At 41.7% G+C, this 18,067-nt stretch overlaps 1 protein-coding gene across 2 annotated transcripts in view; it reads right to left on the bottom strand.

The window, feature by feature from the left end:
• Positions 1–6,261: 6,261 nt before the first annotated feature.
• JPH4 (junctophilin 4) overlaps positions 6,262–18,067 on the bottom strand; it is a 48,637-nt gene continuing 36,831 nt past the window's right edge. The window contains exons 4-6 of one of the 2 annotated variants that reach the window (XM_075828922.1): positions 9,139–9,257; positions 8,187–8,578; positions 6,262–6,841 (exon numbers count right to left, since the gene is read on the bottom strand). In XM_075828922.1, coding sequence (XP_075685037.1) covers positions 6,719–6,841; positions 8,187–8,578; positions 9,139–9,257 — 634 coding nt within the window. In that variant the 3' untranslated portion in view covers positions 6,262–6,718. Of the gene's footprint in view, positions 8,071–8,186; positions 8,579–9,138; positions 9,258–18,067 lie in introns of both variants that reach the window. The other variant, XM_075828923.1, reaches the window with a different exon arrangement.

Raw genomic sequence — 18,067 nt, 5'->3', positions numbered from 1 at the left:
TGGATTAGATATAGGGCCCAGCAGACAGTATCACACATGATCGGATTAGATACAGGATACAGGATTAGATGAGGCTGATTGACAACCTCCATTACTAAGGCGGGGCTTAATGTTAGCCGGTGCAAAGGCCAACACTAACCCCCATTATTACCCCGGTACCCACCGCCACCAGGGGTACTGGGAAGAGCCGGGTACGAACCAGTACCCGTCCATCTGTAGGGACGGGCAGGCACCGGTGTAGCCGCAGGCTGGTAGTATTAGGCTGGGGAAGGCCAAAAACAGTGGCAGTAACGCTGCCTGCTGCTGCTGCTGTGTTGTATCTGGCTGGTTATGAAAATTGGGGGGGACCCGACATCGTTCTTTACAATTATTTATTATTTCTTTTTTTTTAAATGACGTGGGGTCCCCCCCATTTTTCATAACCAGCCAGATACAATAAAGCAGCAGCAGCCTAGCATTACCAGGGTGGGAAGGGTCACTGTTTGTGGCCTTTCCCCTCCTGATAATACCAGCCTGCGGCCACCCCAGTGGCCGACCATCACTACAGATGGTCAACTACTGGATCGTACCCGGCTCTTCCCAGTACCCCTGGTGGCGGTGGGTACCGGGGTAATAATGGGGGTTAGGGTTAGCCTCTGCACCGTCTAACACTAAGCCCCGCCTTAGCAATGGATGCTGTCAATCAGCCGGCGGCCATTACTAAGGCGGTAGTAATATAGTTTAAAAAAAACACAAAAACATAGAAAAAATATTTTATTGAAATAAAAAAAAGCAACACACAACCCTCATTAACCATTTTATTGATAATAAAAAAAAAACGTCATCGAAGTAGTCCTGGAATCCGACGTAGTCCAACGACCGAACCTGTAAGAAAACACACAAAAAAACCGATTAGTAACACATGTGTTAGGCTTAGATACAGGACCCATGTGTGATACTGTCTGTGGGACCCTGTATCTAAGCCTACCACAAGGTAGGCTTAGATACAGGGTCCAGCAGACAGTAATCTTATACAGTATCAGATTACTGTGCGCTGGCGCCCTGTATCTAAACCTAGTGTGGTAGGCTTATATACAGGGTCCCACAGACAGGATCACACATGGGCCATGTATCTAAGCCTACCATATGATTGGCTTAGATACAGGGCCCAGCAGACAGGATCACACAATCTGTGATCCTGTCTCATGGGCCCTCTAAGCCTAGGCTTAAAGGGGTTGTGCAGTCCCTAAACATTGATGGCCTATCCTCAGGATAGGCCATCAATAGCTGATGTATCGGGGTCCGTCTCCCGGGACCCGCCAATCAGCTGTTTTGAAGGGGCCGCAGCACTCGTACGAGAGCTGTTTCCCCTTCATTTCACTACTCGCTCACACTGTGAATCGCCGACACCGATTCACAGTGTGACCGGAATGAAGGGGAAGCAGCTCTCGTACGAGTGCTGCGGCCCCTTCAAAACAGCTGATTGGCGGGTCCCGGGAGTCGGACCCCGCCAGTCAGGGCTACTAATCTTACCTTCCTCTTCAGCCGCGGCGGAAGTTCTGTCCTCTCGATGTTGCGCGCGGCGCATAGCGCTGTGACGTCATGCGCTGCGCACAGCGCTTGACGTCAGGACCTCCGCTGCGATCCGGAACCAGGAAGGTAAGTACAGTCTGTTACTGTAGTAACAGGGGCCCGCGGCCCGAGTTACTATAGTAACTTTTTATTGATGTGGTGCGGGGGGCTGTGGGCCCCCCTGGCTTCGGGGCCCGGTCGCAATTGCGACTGCTGCGACCCCTATAGCTACGCCAGTGGACCCATGGAATAAAATAAGCAGTGACAATTAGGCTTCTTAAGGCCTCTGCCTTCTAAGCAGTTGTGGACAGATTTATTTACAGGGAGGAAAATAAAAAGTTACATTTGTGCCAGAAAAGATGATTATAGACCTTTTAGTAATATTTATTACCAGGGGCGTAAATACAGAAGGTGCAGAGATTGCGGGGCCCTAAAGCTTAAGGGGGCCCAAATGATTTTGCCCCATATAAGGAAGCCAGTACTATAAATTATGCATAAAAGTTTGGGGGCCCTGTTACAGATTTGCAGAGTTTTTTTCTGGGTTTATCTCCGGATTTTGAAAAAGAAGAATCTGGCATGTTAATGTTGAACATTCCCAACATTCCCAGTGTGGCTACCCTCATACGCATTAGATTGTCATCAGATCCTGTTGTCATCATGAGATCTGATGACAAGTATCTAATGAATTAGTCAGCCACACGTTATATGGTCATGCTACTGGGGAAGTGGTCTCCACCAATTTTTTTTGCTAAGGTGCCTTCACCAACGTTGGTCTGGCCCTGTATTTTTGCTAATATTCTGAAAGCTTATTCATTTCATCACTGAATGCTGTTAAGTAGAGTAAGAGTTTGCAGTTTTTATTACTTACCTGGATGGATGTTCTGAGATAAGAGAACAATTTGAAAAATAATTCACTTGGCTTGTCCGCCAAAGGGCCCCATTCATACATGGTTAATGAAACAAACTGTCTCCGAGAGGCAGAGTTTACTATGCTATAGACTGACCGAGCTGCACATTCCTGAAGAGATCCCTTGGTTAACATACGTATGAAGCACATATAGCCTGGTCCTGCTCATTACTATTACCTTGTTACTATTACCTTGTTCCTTTGCCTTCCAAAGTAATCCACATACCTGTACTTGAGAGAAAACTCCAATTTCCAACTTTTTCCCCCATACTGCTCCAGGTAGCACATGATGAGAGAATGCAGGTATTCGAGCTACGGCCACTGTGTCAAGAAACAAATCTGACTTTTCATTCATGGTTGATCTGTAAAGGATGTATTTCTGGACAACATCGGCATTAGTCCAAATTGAACTGCAGCGATAGATCTCTGCCTTGATCTGTTGCCTGGTCTGGGTTTCTATTGATGGGATGCAGATCTGTCGTTTCAATGTGAAAACTCTCCAAGGACTGCACCCCACAACAACTAAAAAAAACTAACACAGATCAACTTTCCACAGATTTCTATCTTCGGTTGGCGTCTGTCATGCTTGTTCATATCACGAAAAGTCTACCTCTTTGGCCGTCAAAAATCTCGAGCATAAGGCCTGCTTAATATAGACAAAGTAAATGAAATCATGATGTACCAAACAAAATAAGACTTAACCCCTTAATGACCGGGCCATTTTGCACGTTAATGACCAAGGATTATTTTTTGTTTTTTCACGGTCGCATTCCAAGAGTCATAATTTTTTTTTTATTCCGTCGACATAGCCGTATAAGGGCTTGTTTTTTGCGGGACGAGTTGTATTTTGTAATTATACCATTTTTAGATGCTTATAATATATTGATTAACTTTTATTAACTTTATTTTAGGAGAGAATTGAAAATAAGCAGCTATTCCAGCATTAATTTTCACGTTATAAATTGACGCCGTTTACTATGCAGCGTAAATAACATGTTAACTTTATTCTATGGGTCGGCACGATTACGGGGATACCAAATATGTAAGAGTTTTATATGTTTTTTCTACGTTTGCACAATAAAAACCCTTTTAGAAAAAAATTACTTGTTTTTGCATCGCCGCGTTCCAAGAGCCGTAACGTTTTTATTTTTCCGTCAATGTGGCCGTATGTGGGCTTGATTTTTGCGGGCCAATGTGTAGTTTTCATTAGTACTATTTTGGGGTACATAGGACTTATAGATTCATTTTTATTTAATTTTTTATGGGGGGAATGGGAGAAAAGAGCGAATTTTGCCGTTGTTTTTTGCGGTTTTTTTGGACGCCGTTCATCCGGCGGTTTAATTAATGTGTTCATTTTATTGGTCAAGTTGTTACAATCGCGGGGATACCATATATGTGTATGTGTGATTTGTTTTGACACTTTTACTAAATAAAACCACTTTTTGGGCAAAAAAAGTAGTTTTATTTGATTTTCACTGTAATTTTATTTTATTTTTTTTCACAAACTTTATTTAACTGATTGACATATTTTTTTTTAGTCCCACCAGGGGACTTCACTATGCGATGTGCCGATCGCATATATAATGCTTTGGTATACTTAGTATACCAAAGCATTATTGCCTGTCAGTGTAAAACTGACAGGCAACCTGTTAGGTCATGCCTACGGCATCGCCTAACAGGCAGTTGCGGAAGACAGACCTGGGGGTCTTTGTTAGACCCCCGGCTGTCATGAAAACCCGACGGCGACCCGCGATTTGTTTGCGGGGGCGCCGATCGGGTGACAGAGGGAGCTCCCTCCCTCTGTCAAACACATTAGATGCCGCTGTCACTATTGACAGCGGCATTTAATGGGTTAAACTGACGGAATCGGAGCGCGCTTCGATGCCGGCAGTTGCAGCAGGAGCCAGGCTGTGTATAACAGCCGTGCTCCTGCCGCTGATCGCGTGGGTACACTGGCAGTACCCGCGCCATCACAGGACGGATATATCCGTCCTCCTGCGCGAACTAGCAGCTGCTGAGGACGGATATATCCGTCCTTCGGCGTTAAGAGGTTAAAGAGGCTCTGTCACCAGATTCTCAAACCCCTATCTCCTATTGCATGTGATCGGCGCTGCAATGTAGATAACAGCAACGTTGTTTTTTTAAAAAAAACGTTCATTTTTGGCCAAGTTATGAGCTATTTTATATTTATGCAAATGAGCTTTGAAATGGACAACTGGCGTTTTTTTTTTCGTTATGTCCAACTGGGCGTGTATTGTGTTTTTAACTGGGCGTGTTTATGTGTATGACGCTGACCAATCAGTGACCAGTCCGCGTCATACACTCCTCAACATCTGCACGCTCCTCTCCTGAAATATTCTGTGCTGCTGTGAACTCTGCTCTTACCATTACGTAGCTCTCAGTCTGTTACCTCTCCTCCACTCCTGTCCTCAAGAACACCTTCACATGATTGGCAAGTCACCACCCCGCACAAGATCCTACTGCACGGCTGACAGCCGTCAGCTGTATAGCTAACAGCACGGTTGTGTTGGAAGCGCGCCCTGCTGTGTCTCACTTAGCAGCTGGGTGTGTTCCCCTCATCTAGCTGCTACGTTCTATCCTGACCGCCGGTGAATTCTCTGTGCGGTCTTCGCAGTGCTGCTACCCCGTTTACCTACGGGAGCAGAACGTGGCTCCTGAAATACTCTGTGCTGCCTTAAACTCTGTGGACAGGTCAGCCTCGGTGCACATCCTGTATCCGGCCCTGGACAAGTTTCCAGTTAGGTATATAGAGTCCACTGAAAATGTATAGAATGTCCATCCCATGATCTTTACCATGATTCTCGGATGCTCCGTGGTTTATGCAGTGCTCAATCTCTGACCTCTAGTAGCATTAGTTCTACCCCACACTATAGCCAGACTTTGAGCCACAAACCATACTTTTTACTTTCTTCTTCCTGTACTAACCTTTTTAGTAGTAGGTCTTTGCTTGAAGCTGAGGTACCAACCACCAGCCTCAGTTGCCTGGTAGAAACCATGAGATATGGCTCTCCAGTCAGCGATTTTTCAGAAATACTTCACTCAGACTAAGTTATTTTCTACAAGCTTGTTACCATATAAACATGGTGCTTCAGCATTTTTTTACTTCATAGATTACCTCAAATGTTTTGTGTTTAGTGTTGTATTATATATATGATATTTATCCTCTTTTTCGTAGTATGTACAACATTCTCCTTTCTTCCTCACCATCAAAAAAACATGACACTTGTTATCTAAATAATATGGAAAATGAAACCCATCCACCTAAGTGAACTAAAGCATTGTATACCCCGGCTGACACACTCAATTTTTGACTTCATTATTGTATCATACACGTTGTCGTTCAATAAAAAAGCTGGATGAATGTTTAGAAGTGACAATAAAACATTAACAAAATGATGGTTATGCAAAGCAAGTAAATACCTCCTTAACTTTCCTTGCAATGCTGGAAATTTTTATTTTGGGCTATCATCAAGCAGAAGTCTAATTAAACTATGAACGAAATCTCAGGATAGTCTATTGGAAAATATGTACCTGCATATACTTCTCAAAAGGTGAGTGCTTTATTTTCTCAAAATAGAATAAGCTATGAATTCTATACACTTAATAAATTACTTTTTCCCACCATGTTCTAGTATGCATGTTACATATATACTTACTTCTGTTCTCCATTAATATTGTTTTGTTGCATTTGGCAAATATTTGCTTTTCATTATGTAGAGTTTCCACAGCCTAATAAGGTCGTGCCCGTAATCACGACCCGCCGACGACCCCCCGTATTTACGCAATACACGAAAAAACGGACATGCTCCATAATTCCCGGCACAGTTCTACGGCACGGACACCTATCCGTAGTGATACGGAACGGTGTCCGCGGTCAATATAACTGAATTGGGCCGTAATTGGGGGCCGTAATTACGGACGAAATTACGGTCGTGTGCATGGGGCCTGACTCTTGCATCCAGTGTGGTGAATGGAACCATAAATTAGAAACATCCGCTTTTTTATACAAAGGACCAAAGATATTTCGCTTTACAAATTTTATAACATTTTAAAGTTTTATTATTTTAGCTTTATTTTAAATTTTATAATTTTTTGCATCTTTCAGGTTCAGTCAAAGGCAAAATACTGCTACAAAAATAGGAGTGAAGTGCATGCTCTGAAAAGGGGGCATAAAATATGAGGCAACAGGGGCACAAGGCAATTAAAGGAGATAAATAGGTAATAGATTAAAGCAAGGGGTCAGGCAATATGGCAAGACGTGTAAAAGTCAATAAGAGGCATGGTGAGAAGCACTAAAAAAGGATCTAACAAAAGAGTGATGCAGGCAGGGGAGCGCATATCCATGGTGGGTTGATTTTGAGGCTGTTGAAGGAATGAGTTTAGATAAAAAATTCTACTGCAATGGAAAATAAATATCTGCAAATATACTAAACAGGATCATCACATTCCTTGAAAGCATACTTAATTGGAAGAGAAGAGGAAGAAATGAAGAAAACAGTACAGAAGAAAAGAACACAAATAAAACAATTGGTAAAAGAGTTTCAACAGTCATAGTCCATTTTTTTTTTTTTTTTTTGTAATCAGGATTGATGGAACTACTAATATTAAAGTGGATCTGACAGGTCTCATACGCTCCCCTATCTGAGGGCAGCATATGATAGGCGGGGAAGACGCTAAGATTGCGGATGTATAGTTTTCTATTATTGATTTAGTATATTCATGTAAAAAGCTTTTTCATTTCTGCCCGGGCTCATAGAGAAAGCTTGTGAGTCCTGCTACCCCGGACTACACACTGAGGGATTGACAGCACTCTATGTATACAAACTCATACAGAAGAGCTGTCAATCACTTTGTGTGGGCGGAGGGAAGCAAGTCTCTCAGGCTTTCTCTTTGAGTCCTTGTAGCATTTAAACAGCTTTTTACATAAAAATACTGAATCTTATTATAGAAAGCTATATATACCCAGGCTCAGCATCTCCCCCTCTATCCTATGCTCAGATAGGGGAGCATACGAAACCTGACAGTTCTGCTTTAAAGCTGGCTACACAATCAATGATTTCCATCAGACTTCGGTATTTGCTCAATATATGCCAAGTACGTGGCTTTGTCATGTGTGACCTCATGATCAAAATCTGATCGATCTAAAAAAAAGATTTAAAAAAATTGTCAATCTGATGGCCAAACGGACATATCGGATCATCCAGGTGACAAATTTGTAGTGCACTAACCCTAAACCAACTGGATTTCTGCAACTGGCTTTAACAGTTGTGTGGCCTTATTGACAGAGACAGTTGATAGGGTTAAAAAAAGGACAGATTTAGAAGTGTTGCCAGCAAAAGAGAGAAATGAAGAGGTTTTAACAGTGTGAGACAAAACGATAGGATGAGAGACAAGAGAAAGGAAGAGAGAGAAGCCCTTTTCATGTAAACATTAGGGGTAGAGAGGTAGAGAAGGAGAGACAGATAGGAGAGACTTTGTGAGAGAGTGTCATAAAAGAACACTTTTTCATCTCATGTCAGAAAATACGAGATGAGGAATGCGAGCGAAACATCGAGAAACAGCACGACAGCCACCACAAGAGGGTCAGCATCCTGCAGAAGAGGAAGATTAATATCAGAGAGAGAAACATGAAGGGAAAAGTGTAAACAGATGGAGAAAAAGCATAGAGAACACAAGAACAGATATCAGATCCAAAAAGAAATCTCACCATTTGCATACGAGGTTTTGGGGGGAGCTCATGTGTCCCCCCTATATCCACTGGTTCTTCCATGCATTGTATGCTGGGTGAAACGTTATTTAGTTCTTTTTCAGGCATGGGTTCAAAGGTTTCTTGTTCCACTGGGTGATCAACAACATGTGCAGGGGTTCCCACCTGAGAAGGAGAATCTTCTTCCTGGATGGGGGGGCACGGAGTCACATCTCTAAGATGGCTGCACAACAGACCTGGGGGAGTGTCAGGGTGGCTGGGAGGCAAGCTTGGTTCTGGAGTTTGGTCAGACAAAGGTGTTCCGTCATTACACATCTCAGTGGGACACTGTCTAAGCCAAGGCATATCACCTTCAGCACTGTGCGCCTCCTCATCTTGTACACATTGTGAACCTGTAAAGAAATAGACATGTTGCAAACAAATTCAGAAATTAAATACTGGCCTCGTCATTACTTCCTATTACATTTCATGTATATAAAACAGTGGCATTGCTGGCACCTAGAACCAAGGGAACATGCCCTTGGTCTTTTGTCTGGTGGGCTGGGTCTATTCGGGCCTGCCATTACCATATTTAATTCCATCTGCATTCTACCCTTTCCGGTGCCCAATGGTGCCCCAGGTAGAGTCTACTGACTTCCCTGGTATAAAAAATGTCCAACCGTCAAAATGTATCTAGCGGAGGCTGTAACACCGTTGCTAAGACATTTCTTACAATTAGTACAAATAAAAGTATTTGATTGGATGTCTTAAGTGACATTCATATTTCGTTATGTTAGATTTAATGCACTTTCTCCAATGGTTGTTTAGATGAAATTACCAGACTGGAACCTTTATACACCCTGATTTATAAACCTGGCTGACGGAAACTGGTCCATATACAAATTGTCCAAGCTAGTGTTTCCAAATATTTTCTGTGTGCATGCAAATGTATTTCACTTGATTATGTGCTCACTTGGTGTTTCCAGCAGTTCCTCCAGGTCATGAGAGAGGATTCGAGCAGTACGAAAAGCTTCCAGAGCTTGTTGTGCAGCTACAGAAGCAGAATCAGCTTGAAGATGAGCATCAGCAGCACTGACAAGCAAAAAGAGACATTGAGACACATCAGGAGGGAAGAGAGAGGGAGGCGCAAAGGCTGGTTCACTCTGACAGTAATGTGTGTCTGTGTAGACTCGTGTGTGTGTGTGTGTGTGTGTGTATATATATATATATATATATATATATATATACACCCTGCTGTTGTATAGTTGTATCTTTGTTTGTTTGTTTGTTTGCTACACAATATACTGTATATAATCACAATTGTTAAATAAAGATGTTATTATGTGGACTATGCACCATTAGAACATGATTGTACTTGAAGAGGCTCTGTCTCCAGTTTATAAGTGCTCTGTCTCCTACCTAATCTGATCGGCGCTGTAATGTAGATAACAACAGTGGTTTTTATTTTAAAAAACTGTCATTTTTGAGCACGTTATGAACAAATTTAGATTTATGCTAATTAGTTTCTTAATAGACAACTGGGCATTTTTTAACTTTTTACCAAGTAGGCGTTGTAAAGAGAAGTGTATGACGTTGACCAATCAATGACCAATCAGCGTCATACACTTCTCTTCATTCATGCTTAGCTGTACTCACAGCACAGCGTGATCTCGCGAGATCACGCTGTGCTGTCACATACTGCCACATTAACTTTACCAAAGTATCTTGAGAGTGAATAGACATTGCCTCCAGCCAGGATGTGATGTCTATTCACACTCCCGACACTTCGCTAAAGTTTCTGTGGTGCTTACCCACACAGTACAGCGTGATCTCGCAATCTCAAACGGTTTTCACTTCAAAATCAGCGCCAAAAAAACTCAATGTGAACTGACCCTAAAAAGGTGTTTTTAACTGTAAACAAAAAATAAAGATACATATGTATGGTATCGCCGCAATTGTATCGACCCAAACAATAAACGGCGGAATTGTTTTTTTTTCTATCCCTCCTCCCAAATAATAATAATAAAAGTTAATCAATAAAATCCATGTTCCCTCAAAATGGTACCAAAAAAACTACCTATTGTCCCACAAAAACAAGCCCACATATGGCTATATCAAAATACAAAAGTTATGGCTCTTCGAATACGGTAATGCAAAAACAAATTGAAGAATTAGGCTGTGTTCACGTCAGCGTTGCCCTTTCGTTGAGGGGTTCCGTCACATGTTTCAGTCAGGGTAACTCCTCAACGGAAAGGCAAACTGAAACCTTAGCTTCCATTTCCCTCCCCATTGATCTCAATGGTGACGGAAACTTTGCTAAAGGTTTCCGTTTCTCACCGTTGGGACAGGGTTCCGTGGTTTTGACGGAATCAATAGCGTAGTTGACTGATGTGAACAGGCCCTAAAAGGTTTTTATTGTACAAAAGTAGTAAAACAAAAGAAAAACTAGAAATATTTGGTATTGCCATAATCGTACAGACCCATAGAATAAAGGTAACATTTTGATTACACCGTATAAGGAGCAATGTAAATTTAAAACGTAAAAAACATTGCTGTTTTTTTCCATTTCTCCTCAGAAAGAGTTAATAAAAGTTAATCAATAAGTTATATTTACCCTAAAATTGTGCCATTGAAAAATACAACTCAATACAATACCAGAAAAAAAAGCTCTCATACTGTTTTGTTGACAGAAAAATTACATTGTTATGGCTCTAGCAGTATTTAACCCCTTCCCGCTTTGGCCACTTTTGGCCTTCCTGACAGAGCCTAATTTTTCAAATCTGACATGTTTCACTTTATGTGGTAATAACTTTGGAATGCTTTTACCTATCCTAGCAATTCTGAGATTTTTTTCTCGTTACACATTGGACTTTATGTTGCTGGTAAAATTTGGTCGCTACATTCAGTATTTAATTGTGAAAAACACCAAAATGTTGAGAAAAAAATTGAAAAATTAAATGTATCTGCTTGTAAGACAGGCAGTTATACCACACAGAATAGTTACTAATTAACATTTCCCATATGTCTACTTTAGATTGGCATTGTTTTTTGAACATCCTTTTATTTTTCTAGGACATTACAAGGCTAAGGGTCTGTTCACATCAGCATTGGCTTTCCGTTCCAGGGTTCCATCGGAGGTTTCCGTCGGGTGAACCCCGCAACGGAAAGTGAAACTGAAGCCACAGCTTCCGTTTCCATCACCATTGATATCAATGGTGACGGAAACATTGCTAATGGTTTCCGTTCGTCGCCATTCCGGCAGGTTTTCGTTTTAACACCGGAATCAATAGCGGAGTCAACTGCGCTATTGATTTAGTCGGAAAACCGGAAACCTGCCGGAATGGTGACGAACGGAAACGATTAGCGATGTTTCCGTCACCAATGATATAAATGGTGACTGAAACGAAAGCTGTGGTTTCACTTTCACTTTCCATTGCAGGGTTCACCCAACGGAAACCTCCAATGGAACCCTGGAACGGAAAGCAAGCGGTGATGTGAACAGGCCCTTAGAACTTTAGCAGAAATTTCTCACATTTTCAAGAAAATTTCAAAAGGGTATTTTTACACTTCAATTGTGAAGTGGCTTTGAGTGCCTTATATATTATAAAGTACCCATAAATCACCCCTTTTTAAAAACTTCACCCCTCAAAGTATTCAAAACAGCATTTAGAAAGTTTCTTAACCCCTTTGGCGTTTCACAGGAATTAAAGCAATGTAGGGAATTTTAATCCATTTTGTTCTGTAACACAGAAGGTTTTACCAGAGAAATGCAACTCCATACTTATTGCCCAGATTCTTTCGTTTTTAGAAATATCCCACATGATCACCGGCCTTAGAAGCAAAGTAGCACCTAGAGGATTTTGGGGCCTTCTTTTTATTAGATTATATTTTAGGCACCATGTCAGGATTGAAGAGGTCTTGTGATGCCAAAATGAAAAGAAACACCCCAAAAAGGACCCGATTTTGGAAACTACACCCCACCAGGAATTCATCTATGGGTGTAGTGAGCATTTTGACCCCACAGGTGTTTCATAGATTTTATTAGAATTTGGATGTGAAAATGAAAAATTTAATTTCCACAAGAAATAAAGAAGAAAAAACCCCACCACATTTGTAAAGCAACTTCTCCAGAGCACGTAAATACCCCATATGTGGTCATAAACTGCTGTTTGGGCTCACGGCAGAGCTTAGAAGGGAAGGCGTGCCATTTGGCTTTTGGATCACAGATTTTGCTGGATTGGTTTCTTGGCACCATGTCACATTTTTAAAGCCCCTAAGGTAGAGTGGAAACTCCCAAAAAGTGACCTCATTTAGGAAACTACACCCCTTGAGGAATTCATCTAGGGGTGTAGTGAGCATTTTGACCCCACAGGAGTTTCATAGTTTTTATTAGAATTGGGCAGTGAAAATAAAAAAATATATATTTTTTTCAATAAGACGTATCTTTAGCTCATAATTTTTCATTTTCTCAACAAATAAAGGAGAAAAAGCACCCCAACATTTGTAAAGCTACTACTCTAGAGTACATAAATATCCCATATGTGGTCATAAACTGGTGTTTGGGCACACGGCAGGGCTCAGAAGGGAAGGAGCACCATTTGGCTTTTGGAGCGCAGATTTTGCAGGATTGGTTTCTCTGCACCATGTCGCAATTGAAAAGCCCCTAAGGTACCAGTACAGTGAAAAATCTCCAAAAGTGACTCCATTTAGGCAACTACACCCCTTGAGGAATTAATCTAGGGATGTAATGAGCATTTTGATACCACAGGTGTTTCATACATTTTATTAGAATTGGGCAGTGAAAATAAAAATTTCATTTTTTTCCAAGAAGACATAGCTTTAGTTCCAAATTTTTTTATTTAGCCAACAAATAAAAGGAGAAAAAGCACCCCAATGTTTCTCCTGTGTACGGCAATACCCCATATGTGGGTATAAACAGCTGTTTGGGAACACGGCTTAGAAGGAAAGGAGCGCCATTTGGCTTTTGGAGTTCAGAGTTTGCTGAATTGGTTTCTGGGCACTATGTCGCATTTGCAAAGCCCCTGTGGTTCTAAAACAGTGGAATCCCACAAGAAGTGACCTCATTTCGGAAACTACACCCCTCAAGGTATTCACCCAGTGGTGTAGTGAGCATGTTAACCCGCAGGTGTTTTCCAGAAATTAGAGCGCACTCTATGTTGCAGAGTGAAAATGGCAATTTTTCCATAGATATGCCAATATGTGGCGCCCAGCTTGTGCCACCATGAAAAGACAGCTCTCTAATTATTATGATGTATATCCCGGCTTTAGGAACACCCTATATGTGGCCCTAATCTTTTTCCTGGACATTCGACAGGGTTCAGGAGTGAAAGAGTACCATGAGAAATTGAGGCCTAATTTGGCGACTTACACAGTATTGGTTCACAATTGCAGGATTCTGATGTGAAATAATAAAAGAAACACCTGAGAAGTGACCCCATTTTGGAAACTACACCCCTCAAGGCATTTATCAAAGGATGTAGTGAACATTTTGACCCCACAGGTCTTTTTCATAAATGATCTGGGGATGGTGCAAAGTAAAAATTGCAATTTTTCCCTAGATATGCCAATTCAGTGTCAAATATGTTGTGCCCAGCTTGTGCCACTGGAGACACACACCCCAAAAATTGTTAAAAGGGTTCTCCTGGGTTTGGCAATACCATATATGTGGAAGTAAACTGCTGTTTGGGCACAGTGTAGGACGGTGATGGGAGGGTGCACCATTTGGCTTTTGGAGCGTGGATTTTGCTTGGTAGTAGTTTTGTTTGGAGTTTTTTTACATAATCTGATTTTTATTTGTAAACTTTTCAAATACAAAAGTTAGAAACAAATATGCACATATCAATATATATAGAGCAATAATGGTAGCAAAACGAATACAAAAGTGTACAAATACGCAAAAGGTAGTAGATATAATGTAGCGCACAAATCAGCACACATAAATGTCGCATTATAAAGGCAGCATGGGGCAAAAGTGTGTAAGGTATGGGGATAGGAATGTGGGAGGAAAAAAAAGAAAAGAGGGAAGAGAATAGGAAACAAAACATAAATATGTGAGGAGTAAGGAAGAACGAAAGGATACAGGGAGTAAGGAAAGCCATCCCAATACCAGATGGGGGTCCAAATCCAAAGGACAGTGCGTATGTCAGAAAACTGACATGGTGAATTTCCTCCCAACCAGGTAACAAAATGTGGACCCGATTTAAAGGAGGACCATGCATGCCAAAGAAGCACAATTCGAGCAGAGTGGTCTCTATTTTCGCCATGAATGATTCCATTTTGCGGAGAAGGTCCATCTCAACCACCCACTCTTTAATTGTGGGGGACTCAGGAAACTTCCAATGTCTGGGGATGAAGGTTCGAGACGCAGTCAGGAAGTGTCTAAGAAGTCCTCTTTTTATGCCCGGTAGGGGACAAGGGATCAGAGACAAAAGAGCAATCTGAGGAGTGTGTACCATGGGAAATCTCTCAACCAAGGCGTAAATATCAAATATAGCCTTCCAGAAGGTCTGCAATACTGGGCAGGACCACCAAATATGTAGCATTGTTCCGGTCTCCACGCTGCAACGCCAACAAATGTCAGACACATCAGGATACATATTGTGTAAGATCTGAGGGCAGCGATATTACCTAGTCAGTATCTTAAAATTATTTTCATGAGCATGACATGCCACAGACATTTTGTAAGTCAAAAGAAAAATGTGATCCCAGTCCACTGTTGACAGGCTAACCCCAAGTTCCTGTTCCCAGGCGCAAATGTATGCAGGAGGCTGGTCCGCCGAGGTCTCCAAGACCAGGGAGTATATCGTGGATATTACTCAGCCAGGTAAGGACGATTGGAGTAATATGGATTCAAAAGTGGTAATTGTGATCAGTTGAAGCCCTCCAGGTAAGGCAGAACGGAGAAATGTGGATAGCTGAGCATATTCAAGCCAAGAAAGAGTCCTCCCAGGACAGGTCCCATGCAGTTCAGAAAAAGAGGGTAGCCGTCCATCATCCGACGACACCTGGCATAACCGAGTGTCAGCAGAGGAAAACCAGATCAAAAAACTATTCTTATGTACAGCTGGTGGAAATTCTGGATTGTCAAAAAAGGGGCTAAGAAGCCCAGGTCTACGTGATAGGCCTTTTCGAACTAAGAGTCTATCCCAGAGAGTAAGGAAATTTTGGGTATGTACTGGGAAAGTAGAAAGGGCTAGTCTATGATCAGGCAGAATCCATGGCAATGACCTGAGGGAGATTGCGGCAATGGTCCGTTCAATCGAAACCCATTGTTTGTTAGAACTACAGTATTGTGAAACCAGTCGACAATTCACATGAGAATAGTGGCTTAATGGTATAGGGAGAGATCAGGAAGTCCAGCGCCTCCTTTTAGCTTCGGACGAGACAAATCTGTTAAAGGCACCTTGCAAACTCTAAGGGTATGTGCAGACGATAACTGCAATTACGTCTGAAATTACAGAGCTGTTTTCAGGAGAAAACAGCTCCTGAATTTCAGACGTAATTGCTCGTACTCGCATTTTGTGGGGCGTCTCTTACGGACGTAATTTGGAGCTGTTCTTCATTGGAGTCAATGAAAAACGGCTCCAATTACGTCCCAAGAAGTGTCCTGCACTTCTTTTGACGAGGCTGTAATTTTACCCGCCGTCTTTTGACAGCGACACGTAAAATGACAGGTCGTCGGCACAGTACATCGTAAAGCCCATTGAAGGTAATGGGCAGATGTTTGGCGACGTATTGGAGACGTTTTTTCAGACGTAATTCGAGGCGTAAAAACGCCTCTATTACGTCTGAAAATAGGTCGTGTGAACCCAGCCTTAACTCCTTCCTGACCGCCCACTGTCTTTTGACGTCAGGCGGTGCAGGTCCCGAGCCTACAACGACGTCTTTTTGCGTCGTTGTAGGAGAGGCTGATGAGCGCTCCTGTGAGCACTCATCCTCTAAGCAGGAGCTATAACTAACAGCTCCTGATCTTAGAGCAGCCTCCTGAACACAGCTGGGGTAGGCAAACATTCGGACCCCAGCTGTTTAACCCTTTGATTACCGTGGTCCGTGACCGCGGCATAATCAAAGGGAATTCCCCTCTTTGATTGCATCGCCGGGATTCCGGTGATGCAATCAAACACCGGGGAATCCCTCTGCAGTCAGCCTGGGGAACTACAAAGGACCCCAGGGCTGTCTGTTCCGTTTCCCTGCTGTTCGGGCACACTATGTGCTGCCCGATCAGCAGCCTGTGTCATAGTGACACAGTGTAATGTATTAGCATACAGGAGTATGCTAATAAATTACAAGTGAAAAAAAAAAAAAGTTACAAATAAAGTTATCCCTTGTTGGGATTAAAAAAAAAAAAGTAACAAAAAAAATAAATAAATAAAAAAAGTCCCAAAAAGAGTCTTTATTTTGCATAAAATACACTTTATTGCCCCTACACTAAATAAAAACAAAAAACCTACACATATTAGGTATCTACATGACCGTAATAACCTGAAGAATTAATCTAATGGTTATTTAGCGTGAAACGTGAACGGGATAAAAAATAAACAAGAAAAACTATGCCGAAAATATTTTACCCCCAAACTGTGGGGGAAATAAATACTATTTCTCTCGCATAAAACAAGGCCTCATACAGCCACGTCAATGAAAAAATAAAAAAGTTACGGCTGCTGAAAGGTAGAGAGACAAAAACAGAAAAATTGAGCTGGTCATTAAGGTCTTTTCAGGCCCAGTTATTAAGGGGTTAAAGAACGTCCCCAGAACAAGAACAGGGTCAGCCTGAAATAAAAATAGGAGGCGTGGTACAATATCCATTTTGATAGCATGCAATAGGCCAAACCAGGATAGATGGACTCGGTCATAGAATTGTAAGTCTTTGAGAGTACGTTGGAGTAGTGGAGGAAAATTAAGAGAAAATAGGTTTGCCAAATCCCCAGGAATCTGAACCCCTAAATATTTAATGAGAAGGACGTTTTTAGGCGATCCAGCAGATCAACAGGTAGGGAGATGTTTAGGGCTGCCGTTTTTTGTATAATTCACTTTGAAATTACTCACTTGACTAAACCTCTGGATCTCACGTATGAGGACTGGAAAATAAATAGTATGGTTCGTAACAAAGAGTAAGGCTTCGTTCACACCTGCACCAGGGTCCTGTTCCGACTGAGCTTTCCATCGGAATGCAACCCTGACTGACACAAATGGAAACCAAAGGTTTCCGTTTCCATCACCATTGATTTCAATGGTGACGGATCCAATGCAAATGGTTTCCATTTGTCTCAGTTGTGCAAGGGTTCCATCGTTTTGACGGAATCAATAGCGTAGTCGACTTTTTCAGGACGGGCTATGGGTACCATTTTAGGGTACATGCGACTTTTTGATCAGTTTTTATCTTGTTTTTTGGAAGGTAAGGTGACCAAAAAAACAGCAATTCTGGCATAGTTTTTTTAGTTCTTTTTTATACAGTGTACACCATGCATTACAAATGTCATGGTAACTTTATTCTGCGGGTCAGTGAGATTCTGGCGATGCCAAATTTATAGCACTTTTTAATGTTTTACAACTTTGTAAAAAGAATGTATTTTTTCTGTTGCCATGTTGTGAGACACATACCGTTTTTAATTTTTTCGTCTACGGAGCTGTATGAGGGCTTTTGTTTTTGTGGGACGGGTTGTAGTTTATATAGGTACCATTTCTGAAAATATGCGACTTTTTGATCACTTTTTATTCCAGAAAGCAAAGTGACCAAAAAACAGCAATTCTGGCATTGTTTTTTAGTTTGTTTTTTTTTTACGATGTTCACCGCGCGGGATAAATAACATAATACTTTTATAGCTCAGGCCGTTACGGATGCGGCGTTACCAAATATGTATGGTTTATATATTTTTTTCAAT

Source organism: Rhinoderma darwinii, chromosome 1 (genome assembly GCF_050947455.1).
Source record: "Rhinoderma darwinii isolate aRhiDar2 chromosome 1, aRhiDar2.hap1, whole genome shotgun sequence".
NCBI classification, from domain to species: domain Eukaryota; kingdom Metazoa; phylum Chordata; class Amphibia; order Anura; family Rhinodermatidae; genus Rhinoderma; species Rhinoderma darwinii.
Note: the sequence above shows the minus strand (reverse complement) of the source record. Positions and strands in the feature narration are given on the sequence as shown.